Source organism: Mobula hypostoma, chromosome 1 (assembly GCF_963921235.1).
Source record: "Mobula hypostoma chromosome 1, sMobHyp1.1, whole genome shotgun sequence".
NCBI classification, from domain to species: domain Eukaryota; kingdom Metazoa; phylum Chordata; class Chondrichthyes; order Myliobatiformes; family Myliobatidae; genus Mobula; species Mobula hypostoma.
Window position 1 is genome coordinate 197,286,096 of NC_086097.1, and position 15,686 is coordinate 197,301,781.

Sequence of the window (15,686 nt, forward strand, 5' to 3'; positions counted from 1 at the left end):
GAGGAATGAGGGGAGATTTGATAGAGGTATATAAATTTTGATGGGTATAGATAGAGTGAGTGCAAGCAGGCTTTTTCCACTGAGGCAAGGTGAGGAAAAAAAACAGAGGACATGGGTTAAGGGTGAGGAGGGGGAAAGTTTAAAGGGAACATTAGTGGGGGCTTCTTCACACCGAGAGTGGTGGGAGTATGGAATGAGCTGCCAGACGAGGTGGTAAATGCGGGTTCTTTTTTAACATTTAAGAATAAATTGGACAGATACATGGGTGGGAGGTGTATGGAGGGATATGGTCCATGTGCAGGTCAGTGGGACTAGGCAGAAAATGGTTCGGCACAGCCAAGAAGGGCCAAAAGGCCTGTTTCTGTGCTGTAGTTTTTCTATGGTTTCTATGGTTTCTAAAACTGAGTGACACTTGGCTTCATAATTTCATCTGAATTAAAAGAGGTGCTGAACCATTAGGAAAATTGGTGGTCAACCTGTATTATGATCAGAAATGTCAGTATAAGCCAGTATTAATGAATGTACGTTTGTACTTTTATTAATGCTGCAATTAGAATGGGGCAATATAAATTGGTAAGAATAATATAATATATTGAATAGAATGGAATTGATGTTCTGGTGGCCAGATATGTTTCCAGAATTTGAATAATACTCGAGTTAATTTACATTACCTGGGACTACATTATTAAACTAGCTGTTATTATTAGCGCAAGCAACAAAATATTCAGTTTAAATAATTCTTCCAGGCTCAAATTAATCTTGATTTTTCTCCAACATTTAATTGATTAGTTTGCATTGTGGCGCTTTTATGTTCTAGCTTAAGAATAAACTTGAATCACATCACAGTCCAAAATTAGGCTTTAGTTTGTCATTCTTTGAGCTACTGCTTCTTATGATTATTGTTGGTGCATACCAGAATTCTTAACTTCACAAATATTTTATTCTTAATTCACTTCAGAACCAGGTTTATTATCACTGACATGAAATTTGTAGTAGGAGTACAGTACAAGACATTACTATAAATTACAAAAATAAATCGTGCGATAGGCAAATAATAAGATACTGTATGTGGACTGTTCAGAAATCTGATGGTAGAGAGGAAGAAGCTGGTTGTAAAAATATTGTGTGGGTTTTCAAGCTCCTGTGCCACCATATCAATGATAACAATGAGAAGAGGGCATTCCCAGATGGTGAGGGTCTTTATTGATGGCTGTTGCTTCCTTGAGGCACCTTCTTTTTAAGACCCTGCTGATGGGGAAGTTTGTGCATGTGATAAAGTTGGCTGAGTCTGCAACCTTCTGAAACTTTTGATCCCTGGATGTTGGAGCCTCCATACCAGGCTGTGATGCAACCAGTCAGAATGCTCTCCACCACACCTCTGGAAATTTGCAAGAGTCTTTGATACACCAAATCTCTTCAAACTTTTGACAAAGTAGAGCCACTGGCATTCCTCCTTCATGACTGCATCAATGCGCAGGGCCCAGGATGGATCCCCTGAGATCTATCGACACCCAAAAACTTGAAACTGCTCACCCTTTCCATCACTGACTTCTCAATGATGACTCTGTTCTCACAACTTCCCTTTCCTGAAATCCACAATAGGTTTCTTAGTCTTGCTGACTTTGGGTATGAGGTTTTTCTTGTGACACCACTCAATTAGCTGATCTATCTTGCTCCTGTACACCAGCTGGCTGCCATTTGCGATTCAGACAAAGTAGTGGTGTTATTGGCGAATTTTATAGATTGTGTTTGAGCAATGCACAGTGTGTGTAAAATCATGACTTTCAATTCTGAATTAATGTTCACTGACATGTCTTTGTACAATGATTTGTGTGCAATCATGAATTTTTATATGGCTGTATGTTTACTGCTATCTTTTATGTGCCATAATGTGCTTTGTGCTGTGTATGACTCTTGGTATTGTGTTTTGCACCTTGACCCCAGAGGAGCGTTATTTTGTTTGACTGTATTCATAGGTTTTCATGTTTTAGTTGAATGATAATTGAACTTGACTTTTAATTCTGAATTGATGTTGCAGGAGCTCACAAAGGTTGGCCAGCAGTACAAATGCGTTTGCTGCATGAACTTGTTTATGCTTCAAGGCGAATGGGCAATCCAGCTCTTGCAGTTCGTCACCTGTCTTTTCTTCTTCAAACCATGCTGGATTTCCTTTCAGATCAAGGTAGAGTATGGTAGTAGGTTTTGTGACTTTTCTGTAATGTTTAATTGTGAACTGGTGTTCCAGGTGAAATAGTATTGGAAAATTTGGTTACAGACACACTACTGTGGCTTTGTTCGTATTTGGCTGTTTTAATGCATTTGCTTAATTTTGCTCTTGAATTCTGTGAATTAAGGTTTGATGAAAGAGTTTTGAGGTACAATGAATTAAACATAGAAATTTGGTTTATTTTCTGATTTATGAGAACCTGAATTGCAGACCTTGGAGCTTTAAAATTTTCATACATCATTATGCATTTCACAGTTTAGCTGAGAATTTGTGCATGCAGATTTGCAGGTATTTGATCATTGCTACCTCATATGTAAATATGCATTAGGGATTTAGTTGCAGTGGGATATTATTCATGTTATCCTTGTGTGAGTAATTAATTGAGTACTGGAAAATCTTACAAGTATACTGCTTTTCTTGAGTTACAAAACTAAGAAGAAAAATAGCTGTTGAATGATCAGAATTTTTTTGCATTCATTTAGAAATTCCTTTTTGGTTAAAAATGAGCCTGTAATTAGACCATTATTAAATATTAATAACTTGGACAAAACTGACTATAATATTGGATGTAGTTAGGTGATGCCAAGTTAGTTTTGAGGGCCTTCAGATTGTAAGCATCCAGAATGACTGTAGGAGGAGTCAACTCCATACTCTGGAGAGATTATGGAAGAATGAATTTATGACTGAGTTGGGCTATGGGCCTGACTTTTTAAGCATATTGAAGAATGGAAGAGGAGAAATGTAATATAATATGGTGTATTTGCAGCTTGGAAAGACTGATGTGAAATAAGATGTTAAGAGATTATGAATGAAAATGTATTTTGTACTAAGCTAAAGGCCGTAGACATGGAATCAATCAAACGAACTTGGTCCCATGGTGCAATTTTGCCTAAAACCTTGAATTGGATCATGGAGAAGAGCAAGTAATCATTGAAGTTGGCTGATAGAAGCCAGCCAAGAAAGAGTAGCTTTGGAAGGTGCAAAAGAATTCTGAAATTTAAATATTAAAAAAACTTTGAAGTTTTTTATTTCTTGGATGACATGGAGATGTCCAAAACCGAAGTAAAACTGTTTCTCATACATATATGAATTGTATATTATCATCTGGCCATGTCATCAGCAAACAGCAAGGTGGTATTCTCACACTGAAATGCATACAACACTGCTTCAGTATAAAAGAATCATTATTGCTGCTAGAATAGAAAATGGTGTCATGCATGATAGCAGTTGTAAGCAGTTTTGGAAAAGATGTGCTAGCATTGCAGAGGGTCCAGAGGAGCTTCACAAGAATGATTCCAGTAATAAGAGTTAACATGAGCATTTAATGGCTCTCGGCTGTTCTTGCTAGGGTTTACAAGAATGAGGTGGTAATCTCATTGAAACGTACCAAATATTGAAAAGCCTAGATAGTGGATGTGGAAAGCATGTTTCCTATAGTGGGTAAATCCAGGACCAGAGGGCACCAGAATTGAGCGATGTCTGTTTAGAGCAGAGATGAGGAAACATCTCTTTAGCCAGAGGTTGGTGGATCTGTGGAATTATTTGCCACAGGCAGCTTTGCAGGCCAAGTGATTGGGTATATTTAAGGTGGAGGTTGATAGGTTCTTGATTAATCAAAGCGTCAAAGGTTATAGGAAAATGGGATTGAGAGGGATAATAAATCAGCCATGATAAAGCAGTGAAGAAGTCTCTATCGGCCAAAAGGTATAATTCTGCTCCTACGTCTTATGGTCATATGACTCAATGCATGTGATTGTGCAGCTGTGGGATAGTGAGAATAGAATCCCTTTTGGTTGTAGTACATCTTGCAACTGGCATGCAATGTGTGTTGTCAGTACTAATCAGCTCCTTGAATAAGCTTCCAGTCATCACAATGTACCTATTTATTGTACCTTCTTTCTGAAAGGAATAAATGAATTGTAGTCTGCCAAATTCCTCTGGACAGGGGCAGTAACTTCTTCCAATTATGGTTGGAAAAACTGAGATACCACAAGTTTGCAAGGAGGGCCAGATTTAAAATTTGGATCACTTTTGAGAGCATTCATAAAGTTTCATTTCAACCATTTCTCATCTGATACTTATTCTTTGTTATTCTTCTGTAAAGGTCTGGCTAGAAGAGTATGGAAGTCTTGCTGCAGCTATATTTGGCCTTGGTGAAATCCTGTGGGAAATTTTGTGTGCAGTTATTCTCTGTATCGATGGAATAACTAAACTGATTTGCTGGGATTGTGGGATTGATTTATAGGTTGAGATGTTCATTAGAGTTTAGAAGAATGATTCGGGTTAGGTGTCCCAGATGCTGGTAATGGTCTCACAATATAATTTAAGCCATTGTATTGAGTCATAGAATTGTACAGCGCAGAAGTGGGCCCTGTTGGCCCTTTTTGCCTACCTACACTCATCCTATTTGCCTGCATTAGGTTTGTATGCCTTTACACTTTGCATGTCAACCACCTGTGTAACTGACACTTAAATATAGTGATTTCACCACTTTAATAACAGGTGTGAAATGACCCTTTGTTCCATAATGTTGTAGTTTGTTTGCTCATTTCCCTGTAGTCTCTGCTTTTTTTTATATATATAGAGCTTGTGAGAATCTTGTATCTGTTATTCTACCTATTAGACAATTTGAAGATCATTCTCAGGATTTAACTTTTGGTTGGTCATTTCTGCCTTGCTCATTGTTACTCCCTTTAATTCTTGTTGATGCTGCCTTTAAACCTGGTAGTTTATGCAGAAATTGGCCAGTTTATTGTTCAGTTCCAATTTAACATTTCCGCTTGGGAATGTTCACTGATGCCTCTACTTTCTGAGAAGGCTAAAAAGAGCAGGATTATACACATCTATACTCGTGCCATTCTACAGATGCGCAGTAGAGTGCACCCTAACATGCTGCATCACTGCATGGTAAGGAAACTGCACTGTGGCGGGCAGGATGGTTCTACAATGGGTAGTTAAAACTGCCCAACACGTCACCAGCACCAGCCTACCCGCCATCAAAGGCATGTATGTAGAAGGGTGCTGTACTATTTCAAAAACTTACTTTTTCTTTTCATTTGTTGGCACTGGCAGCCTCTTTGCAGTCTGTGGTTTTTGCCGTGGACCACAGTACTGTAACTGCATGTTCAAGAATGATTTATTTTGAGTGTATAATACCATAGTTTTTGCAAGCAAGTTTGCTAGTGGACTGTTTAATGTAATTGACAATGAGGTACTTCTCTTGAGTTTACAGGTGCTTTATAACTCAGTTTATTTCTTGTTCCATGAATAGCCACTATCAAAGATTTCATAATTTGTATTTTTGTTAGGTAAATAGTCAAGTGATGAAATTCTATTTGTGGTGTTGTTTTGTAGAGAAGAAGGAAGTTTCTCAGAGTTTAGAGAGCTACACAGCAAAATGCCCTGGTACTATGGAGAATGTAACACTTCCTGATGATGTGAAATTGCCTCCAGTCCCCTTCACTAAGCTTCCTATTGTCAGGTAAGCATGGTTTGTAGTGTCAAGATTATAAACATGCTGTAAATCATGAGCGACACACAAGGTGCTGGAGGAACTCTGCAAGTCAGGCGGCATCTTTGGAGGGGAATAAACTGTCAGTGTTTCAGGACTAGACCTTTCAGAACTAGACAGGCAGGGGGAAGAAGCCAGAATAAGAAGGTGGGGGAGGGAAAGGAATACCAGCTGGTTGGTGCTAGGAGAAACCTGGTGAGGCAGAAGAAGGGTGGATGGGGGAAGGAGGTATGAAGAGGCTGGAACTTGATAGGTGGAAGAGGTGAAGGAATAAAGAAGTCTGATAGGAGGAGACAGTAGACTATTGAAGAGAGGCAAGAAGGGGCACCAGATGGAGGTGAGAGGGGACCAGAATGGGGAATGGAAAAAGGGAGAAGGGAATGGGGAGAAATTACCATAAGGTAGAGAAATTGATGTTCATGCCATCAGGTTGGAGGCTACCCAAATGGAATACAGGTATTGCTCCTCCAAAGGGTGGGATTTCCTGGAATCCCCATTTCAAGTCGGTTTCGCATTCCTGTTTTGATGTGTCAGTGCATGGCCACCTCTGTTGCCACAATGAGGCCAAACTCTAATGAGCAATATAACCATATAACAATTACAGCACGGAAACAGGCCAAATAATATGTCATATTCTTAAAAAAAATGCCTCACAGAGGAGAAGTGCTGCACTCTGAGGTGTCCTGGCAAAGGGAGAGTTTCAGCTGTGACTCAACCCAAGTGTCACAAGTCCTATTGCCCCTTTGTATTCAGTGACCAAAAATAACATTTATTTATTTTCCACTTCATGTTTATATATTCCCTCCTCCCCCACATAAATTCTATAAGAATGAATTTTATTTAACACTTCAAATTTTTGTGCAGTGATTTGTGAATTCTGTAAGGGTGAAATTCTGTTTCTGAACTGCTTTAATGCATGGTTTGTCTGTACTTGATATATGCAAACAGAAAACTTAAGCAAGTAGCCACTCCACATTGACATCTGCTAAATTGAGAATATTTACTCAGTGGCCACTTCTTTAGGTGCAACAATACACCTGATCATTAATGAAGTATATAATTAGCCAATCATGTGGCAGCATCCCAATGCATAAAAGCATGCAGATATGGTTCAGTTGTTCAGACCAAACATGAGAATCATCAACTTTGACTGTGGAATGATTGTTGGTGGCAGATGGAGTGGTTTGAGTATCTCAGAATCTGCTGATCTCCTGGGATTTTCCACACACCACAGAGTCTAGAGTTTACAGAGATTGGTGCAAGAAACAAAATAAAATATCCAGTGAGCAGTAGGTCTATTGACAAAAATGCCTTGTAAATGAGAGAGGTCAGAGACATGTCAGACTGGTTTACGCTGACAGGAAGCTGACAGTAACGCAGATAACCACGTGTTACAACAGTGGTGGGCAGAGGAGCATGTCTGAATGTGACAAATGTTGAATTTTGAAGCAATGGGCTACAGCAGCCGAAGACCACAATCATACGCAGTGGCCACATTATTAAGTACAGGAGGCCACTCTGTGTATAATTGAGCAAACTTTAAAAATAATGCAATTGGCAAACTGTAGAAGGATACAGATCTATTGATTATTTTAATATTGGGATATTATTTGCCCATCCCTACTTGCCTTTGATAAGGTTATGTTCAGCAGATAATATAATAAAGATATTTCCACAATACTGCTGGGTAATAAGTTTCAGGATTTCATAAAAAAGATATATATTTGCAAATCAGGATAATGTGTGACCTGTGAATGAACTCTCAGATATTGTTTCCATGCATTTGAGGCTTAATGGGAAAAGACTACAAGGGCCGAGATGGCCTGCTTCTGTGCTGTAATTGTTATATGGTTATTCATCTATATTTTGGGTTAATTATGTGAGCCATTTTCAAGCAGCAATTAGGCTAGAAACATGAATGTGTCAAATTAAATCACCGACGATACTGAGCTTATCAAAATATTAAAGGACAACCAAACAGCATGTTTGCCCCTCAAAATTAAGATGAATGATGCTTAACAATTCAGGTAATAAACATGAACTTTTCCATTAAGCTGTTTTCTGAACTGTTTGAGGAATGTAAAGCTATCTGGGAACTCTTGTGGTTATCCTTAATTCCTTTTTTTTGGAAGAAATGGTTTCCACAATCTGTTTTTAAAGTAAGCCATAAGTTTGTAACTTTTTCTCCTGTTCTAATATAGGTCTGTGAAGCTCTTGAATCTTCCACCAAATCTCCGTCCATTGAAAATAAGAAACGCACTTGGTCAGAATATATCCTCAAAGAGCCCTTTTATTTATTCACCGATTATGGCACACCATCGAGGTGAAGAAAGAAGCAAAAAGATAGGTAAAGGCATATCAGGTTATAACTATTGTGGTGACTTTGATAAACTCAGTTGTTGTAGAGGACCAAACTACACATAGTAGATCTGATGTCGAGTATCTGATTTTTTTGATGAAAAACCAAGCTCTGACTGCCATTGTAACCACAGAGAAATGAGAAATACAATAACCTTTAATCGAGAGGATTGGGTTATCTTGTCATGGCATTTCGTTCGTTAGGTCGCATCTGGAATTCCCAGTTGGCGGATGATTTCCCTCCACGCCGCTCTGACATATTGGGAAATCATATACTCGGCAGGTTACAGCAGTGATTTGCCTTTGCCTTCTGCCGGGTGAGTTTAAAGACTCTTGCAATGGATGACCAGGACGTCCAAGTGCCTTGTCGTGCTCTTAGCGCTCCATAAACGTCTGCTGGCCTGCCTTCTTGACCGTTGGACCATCAATCGGTCTCCTTCGCTCAATCTGCCAGTGCCAGACTTCACATGCTGGGATAGGCAGATCCCCTACCTCACCGAGGGTCAAAGACCCATCGGCTACCCTCACCTGGTTTGGCCCGTCTGCCAAGACGGTTTACCGGGGTGCGGCCGCTGTGTGTGTTACAGCTACTTGGAGCCACAGGTGAGAGCTGAGCGCCAGGTGGGGACCAAAGGTGGACAAGCTGCCCTGAAAAGGGCACGGCAGACCCCCCCTATCAGAAGTGCTACCCCTCCCTAGACACCCCATACACCCCCTTGTCATGGCAGTTGACTAAAATTTAAATAAACTTCAGTTTAATAATTGAGGTGCATAAATTGCTAAGTAGTACAAGGACGTTGTCAAATGTCAAGTTGAAATTTATTTATATTTGGATAGCTACAAAGTCCTATGTAGCAGATTTGGCTGGAACATAAAATTCCTAGTGCTGCATGTGAAACTGGCATGTAGAAGTAAAAATTGGCTGGATGAGTGAGAGCAAAGAATAATGGTCAAAGTAAGCATGGAAGTTTGGATGCAGTAGGGTTCTACCAGACTCTCCAGTAGTTCCCTTTTTGTGTACTACATGTTATTAAATTGGACTTGAATGTAGATAACAAAATAAAGGATTGTCAAGGTCAAGTTTTTGTTATTCAACCATATGCATGTTACTGCCAAACAAAACAATGTTCCTCTCTTCCAAGCTGCACACATGTAACGCACACCCAACACATTAAGTAATATTACCACAAGGAAATGAACAAATAATAAAATACATTGTAAAAGACTGACATTTAGCATAAGATGCATTGATGACACAAGTTTAAAAAGTAAACGGCAGAGTGCTGTTGGCACTTCATACTTGATGAGGCCTGGGTAGTGGCAGGGACTTCAGTAGACACATGGCCTAATGGAAGAAGCTGTTTCTCATCCTAGCATCCTTGTATCTCAGTACCTACTGCCTGAACGTAAGTGGTCCTGGGGAATGTGGGACAGATGGGAGGGATCCTTGACAATGCTAAGGACACCTCACTACAGGAAGGATGTGGATACTGTAGGAGATTTACAAGGATGTTGCCTGGATTGGAGGGCGTAATTTAGGAGAATAGGTTGAGTGAGCTTGGCCTTTTCTCCCTGGAGTGTTGGAGAATGAGAGGTGACCTGATAGAGATGTATAAGGTAGAGGGGCATTGATCATGTTGATAGCCAGAGGCTTTTTCCCAGGGCTGAAATGGCTAACAAGAGAGGGCATAAGTATGTTTCTCACGCAGAGAGAGGTGGGTGTGTGGAATGTACTGCTGGCGGCGGTGGTGGTGGAAGCAGATACAATAAGATCTTTTAAGAGCCTCTTAGATAGGTACATGGAGCTTAGAAAAGTAGAGGGCTGTGTGCTGGGAAATTTCTAGGCAGTTTTTAGTTTAGGTTGCATGGTTGGCACAATATTGTGGGCTAAAGGGCCTATAATGTGCTGTAGATTTCTGTGTTCTAAGGGCACTATGTACGCAGCACTTCTGATAAGTATCTTGGATAGGTGGAAGAGACACCCTGATGATCCTCTTGGCAGTCCTCATAGTCCTTTGGAGGGACTTGTGGTCAGAATTCTGTCTATTGTACCACAATTGTCCAGGTGGTTGATCTTAAGAAAAATTATACGTTGCAGTAAAGTGGCAAGGAAGTTGGCTGCTGAATTTAAAGTATGTATCTTTTTTTATATAACTCCATTGCTTTGCCTAGCCTTCTGAATCTTTTGGCACAACTGGAAAAGTTGAGAAAAAAATGTTCAGTTGCAGAAATGGTGAGATGGAGTTAGAAAGGGAAACATATATTCCAGAGGGTAGTGTTTCCATTAAACATCTATTTGATAGGTTATTGATGGTGTTCAAGAGGAGGGCAAACAAAGGGATCATTAAAGCATGACTTAAGTTGTCCAGCAAGTTGCATCATTGTAGCTAGAAAAAGACTCAGCTAGCTTTTACAAATGGATAATGTACAACCAACTGGCTGTAGATTATCCATATGCAATAGTGCAGAAACAGCAAGTTGCTAGAAGATATAGAAATTGATATTGACCCCAGAAGGCTATAATGTACCTGTATGGAAGGCAAGATTCTGTTTCTCACACTTGTATTGGGCTCTGCACTATACGGGTAAGAGGCCACAGATGGCTGGATCAGAGTTTGGATGGAAAATTAAGTTGGTAGGCAAACCAGAAAAATTGTGATTGTCCATGTGTTTGATCTTCGTAATTTATTTGGTTATCTAAATTCTCTTTTACTTTGGTTTGCAATTATTAATGTATCAAGTGCAGCATGTTGAGTTGGGAGGGATGGGAGGTGATTTGGTATTTTGGAAACGGGGAAGGAGGAGCAGAGATGTTAGACAACCAATTTTAAAAGCACTTAGTTATAGGCATGAAAACTTGAGCTTTGAGCAGAGTAAAATTTAATATTTTAAACATTAATAAAAATGCAGGAATGGTTTATTATACTTAATTTCCTTTTTAATTCAACAGTATAGCACTTATTGGCATTCCTACCTGAGCTGCTGCTTTTATTGTTGTAATGTGCCTTCGATTCCCAGATAAATATTAGTTTTGGATTTGAAGCATCGTAGATAAGTAAATTATTCAATTTTTAGCTTTTACTTTTAAATATTACTGCTTAAGTGTTGATTAGTGATTGTGGTAATATTTCTGCATGAACTTTTATCTTGGATTTTATTTGGTTAGTTATATTATAATGAAAGTGATGTCCTTCTGATGTTGATAACTGAACTTTGTTCCATTCCAACAGATTTCCAATGGGTGCAGGGAGATGTATGTGAAGTTCAGCTGATGGTCTATAATCCCATGCCTTTTGAACTGAGAGTAGAAAACATGGTTTGTATGCTTCTCCCATTTTTATTTTTTAGGCTTTCTGCAATGAAATAATTACTTGTTCTTCAATTTTCTGTTAGGAAAGAAGTGTGTGTGTGTGTGTGTGTATTAAATGTGCAGAGGTTAAGTGAAAATTATGTCAGGCTTGATTGTGCAAATTTCTTAGCTAATAGACTGTAGAAAAATTTTGAGGTTTTCATGTGGTGAATTAATGTGCTTTTGGAATCGCACCCAAAATTTGCCATGGTAGGAAAGTGGAAATATTGAAAAAATTGCCATGTACAATGAATTATCAGCAAATACAATATCCTTAAAATTGTGCGTAGTTCTAAAATGTTGCTGACTTATCCTTGGTGATATATTCATGTGGATGTTGATGAGGAAAGACAAGGAAATAAAATGTAATTTTTATACAGCTTTTTAGTGGAATGCAAAGAGAATTTGAAAATAGCACTTGACGTATTGTCAACAGTTTTGGGCCCCTTATCTCAGAAAGGATATATTGTTATTAGAGAGAGTTCAGAGGAGGTTTATGAGGATGATTTCGGATGAAGAGGTTAACATTTAAAGAGTGCTTGGCAGTTTTGGGCCTGTACTCACTGGAATTTAGAAGAATGCATGAGGATCTCATTGAAATCCCTTGAATGATGAAAGGACTAGATAGGGTGGATGTGGAGGGGATGTTTCCTCTGGTGGGGGTATCCAGAACTAGAAGGTACAGCCTTAAAATTCAAGGGTGACCTTTTAGAATGGAAGTAAGGAGTAATTTTTTTTAGCCAAGGAGTGGTGAATCTATGGATTGCTCTGCCACAGACTGCGGTGGAGATCAAGTCTGTGGGTATAGTCAAGTATCGGGGCATCAAGGGATATGGTAAGTGGGCAGTTGCATGGGGTTGAATGGGATCCGGGATCAGCCATGATGAAGAGGCGGAGTGCGCTCGATGGGCTGAATGGCCTAATTTTGCTCCTATGTCTTATGGTCTTGTGTACCATGACATTCTCTTATCTCATTTCTTCTATAACCCAGTTGTACTCCACTCTTTCACTTGATAATTGCTGCTTCTAAATGACTCCTTAGCCGTTTGTTCGTTCAACTTTGTGCATCTCATTATTGTGTTGCAGCTATATGGATATTAATTCCAGCTGTAAATGCAGGGTGTGTCTTCGTTAAAATGGTATGTGTTGGATTATTATCAGGCAGAAAGTCTTCCAATTGTCACGGATAATATGATTCCTCAGCAATTTAAAAAAAAATCTGTCACTTTATTTACAATCCAGTGTGAACTGATGGAAAAGCAATAAATCTCTTTACATTAAAAACAGGAAATACTTGGTAAACTTTGCAGTTTGGGCAGCGTCTGGAGAGCAAAGTTATCAATACTGTAGATTGATGGATTGATTTTTTTTCATCAGTAATATACCATGTTGGAGACCTCTTTTGTCAGCCTGGCACCAATATTGTTGCACCCATTAAAGTGTGACTGTTTAATAATTTAGTTGATGTTTCTGGAGGAGTGTGAGTCAACGGCAGATGAAGAAGATTGTAGGGGGTGATATGAAACATAGAACACAGCTGTTGCTGGAAATCTGAAATGCAAGAGAATGCTAGAAATCATAAGAAAATAAAAACATGAAAAAATGAATAAGAAAGAGTCCATGTGACCCGTCCAGCATACTCCACCATTTATCGATTGTATTTAGACTTTTCCTTCAATGCTATTTTCCTCTTGCCTCTTTATCCTTTGTTTAATTTAATATCCAGAAATCTATCAGTCTCTGATTTGAATGAATTCCATGAATGAGTTTTGCTTTATGGCTCACTAAGCTAAAAATTTCCTTTTGACAGAGGAAATTTTTACCTTAATTTAATTCAGCCACCTATTCCAGGATGTGAGCCTTTGGCGTGGTGAAATATTCTCCCCGTGTCCAGCTTGTTGAGCCTTCATGGAAGTTTTAAGTAAAGCAGATTTACTCAGTTTTTATGTCCTCTTGTGCTAAAGATCGAATTATCACTTGTCCTGGAGCTGAAGCTTTAACCTTCTCTTTCCATGGGAGTGGCCTGACCTGCTGAATATTTCCAGTGTTTCCTATTTTTATTTTAGGTTTCCTGCTTCTGCTTTTTAAAAAAATTTCATCTTCCATCCTGCATCTGCTTGTTGGCTTTGAGTGATTTGGCTTCCTTTTAATATTGAGTCAGTATTACCACAGTTATCACCATTTACTTTCATCAGAGTGGATAACCTTACACTTTCCCACATTTATATTTCAGCTCACAACACACTGGAGGAACTCAGCAGGTCGAGCAGCATCCAGTTTTCAGCTGGAACCTACCAGTCTTCTCCTTCTCACCCTCCCCCCACCTTCTTTATAGGGCCTCTGCCCCTTCCCTCTACAGTCCTGACGAAGGGTTCCAGCCGGAAACGTTGACTGATCGTTTCCACGGATGCTGCCCAACCTGCTGAGTTCCTCCAGCGTGTTGTGAGTGTTGCTTTGACCCCAGCATCTGCAGATTATTTTGTGTTTATATTTCAGCTGCAGTGTTCTTGTTCTTGGCATCGTATGCTTGTATTTCCATTCAGCCTGTTTTCATTCTCCTTGCCACTCACAATCCAGTTATATAACTTAGTTAATATCATCGGTAAATTTGGAAATATAATTTCTGGTACCGAGGCAGAAAATATTGATATAGGCAGTGAATAGTTGGTCCTGAGTTCTGATCACTATGATATTGTATTAGTTGGCAGGACTGTAGGCTTTTCCCAGGTGAGGGGGAAGGTAGGTGAACTCGTGTCTGCATACCTTGACTCCACTGAACTTGTGATCGTCTTGACTTTATTTTGTCCCTCTTGGTTCACAGCCACTTACCTTAACCCCTCACCTGGTCTCACCTATCACCTGTCAGTTTGTACCTCTCCTCATCCTCTTCCAGGAACATCGAATGTTTATTTCTTTCCATACATTGTGTATGTTGTTCAAGATTTCCAGCATCTGCACAATCTTGTGTGTGTCAGTAAGGGGCCCATTTTGAAACTTGTTGATCTTTTCCATTTAATTTTTTAAGGTACCCTTGCACCCTGTTTTAATGCATCTTGGCAGCTTGCTTCCATATTCTTTGTTGCTTTCTTTTATCAAATTCTTGGCTCACCTTGTCACCTTTTTCATGTAAATTTACAGGTGGATGACCTTGCATAAGAACTGGTTTGTTCTGACATGGACAAAATGTGCCAATTTTCTAAAATTATTCAGTATAGTTTTGCATCATGCACACGTAGAGGATTAAGTTCTATTTCTTAAGTTTATGTTGGGTTTTGTTAGGGCATGACCATTCATTAGGATTTCAGTGCCCCCTAGGGGAAGTGATGGCAATAATAACTATTCTGAGATGTCCTTTTGTAACTTAGCAGATGAATGATTAAATATGATTAGTTTCTCTGATTAAAACCAGGCTCCTTGTATAATAGGTATCTATGGAAGTATGTGATTTATTGTCCCCCAAACTGTTGGCTAGATGAAGCTTAAGTGTATGGGATAATGCAATTCTGAAAGTCTGCTACGAATAGTTATTTTGTAATAGCATAAACACCTATATAAGCCATATAACCATATAACAATTACAGCCCGGAAACAGGCCATCTCGGCCCTTCCAGTCCGTGCCGAACTCTTACTCTCACTTAGTCCCACAGACCTGCGCTCAGCCCATAACCCTCCATTCCTTTCCTGTCCATATAGCTGTCCAATTTAACTTTAAACAACATCAAACCTGCCTCAACCACTTCTGCTGGAAGCTCGTTCCACACAGCTAACACTCTCTGAGTAAAGAAGTTCCCCCTCAAGTTACCCCTGAACTTTTGCCTTTTAACTCTCAACTCATGTCCTCTTGTTTGAATCTCCCCTGCTCTCAATGGAAAAAACCTATCCACGTCAACTCTGTCTAACCCCCCATAATTTTAAATACCTCTATCAAGTCCCCCCTCAACCTTCTACGTTCCAAAGAATGAAGACCCAACTTGTTCAACCTCTCTCTGTAACTTAGGTGATGAAAGCCAGGTAACAATCTAGTAAATCTTCTCTGTACTCTCTCTATTTTATTGACATCTTTCCTATAATTCGGTGACCAAAACTGTACACAATACTCCAAATTTGGCCTCACCAATGCCTTGTACAATTTCAACATTACATCCCAACTCCTATACTCAATGCTCTGATGTATAAAGGCCAGCATACCAAAAGCTTTCTTTACCACCCTATCCACATGAGATTCCACCTTCAGGGAACTA

General features: G+C 39.4%; 1 protein-coding gene across 7 annotated transcripts in view; it reads left to right on the plus strand.

Moving 5' to 3' along the window:
* Positions 1-15,686, plus strand: part of trappc9 (trafficking protein particle complex subunit 9) — a 749,291-nt gene that overhangs the window by 98,682 nt on the left and 634,923 nt on the right. For all 7 annotated transcript variants that reach the window (XM_063062835.1, XM_063062851.1, XM_063062844.1 and 4 more), the window contains 4 exons: positions 2,039-2,182; positions 5,582-5,708; positions 7,940-8,085; positions 11,327-11,412. In XM_063062835.1, the coding sequence (XP_062918905.1) occupies positions 2,039-2,182; positions 5,582-5,708; positions 7,940-8,085; positions 11,327-11,412 (503 nt within the window). The remainder of the gene's footprint in view (positions 1-2,038; positions 2,183-5,581; positions 5,709-7,939; positions 8,086-11,326; positions 11,413-15,686) is intronic.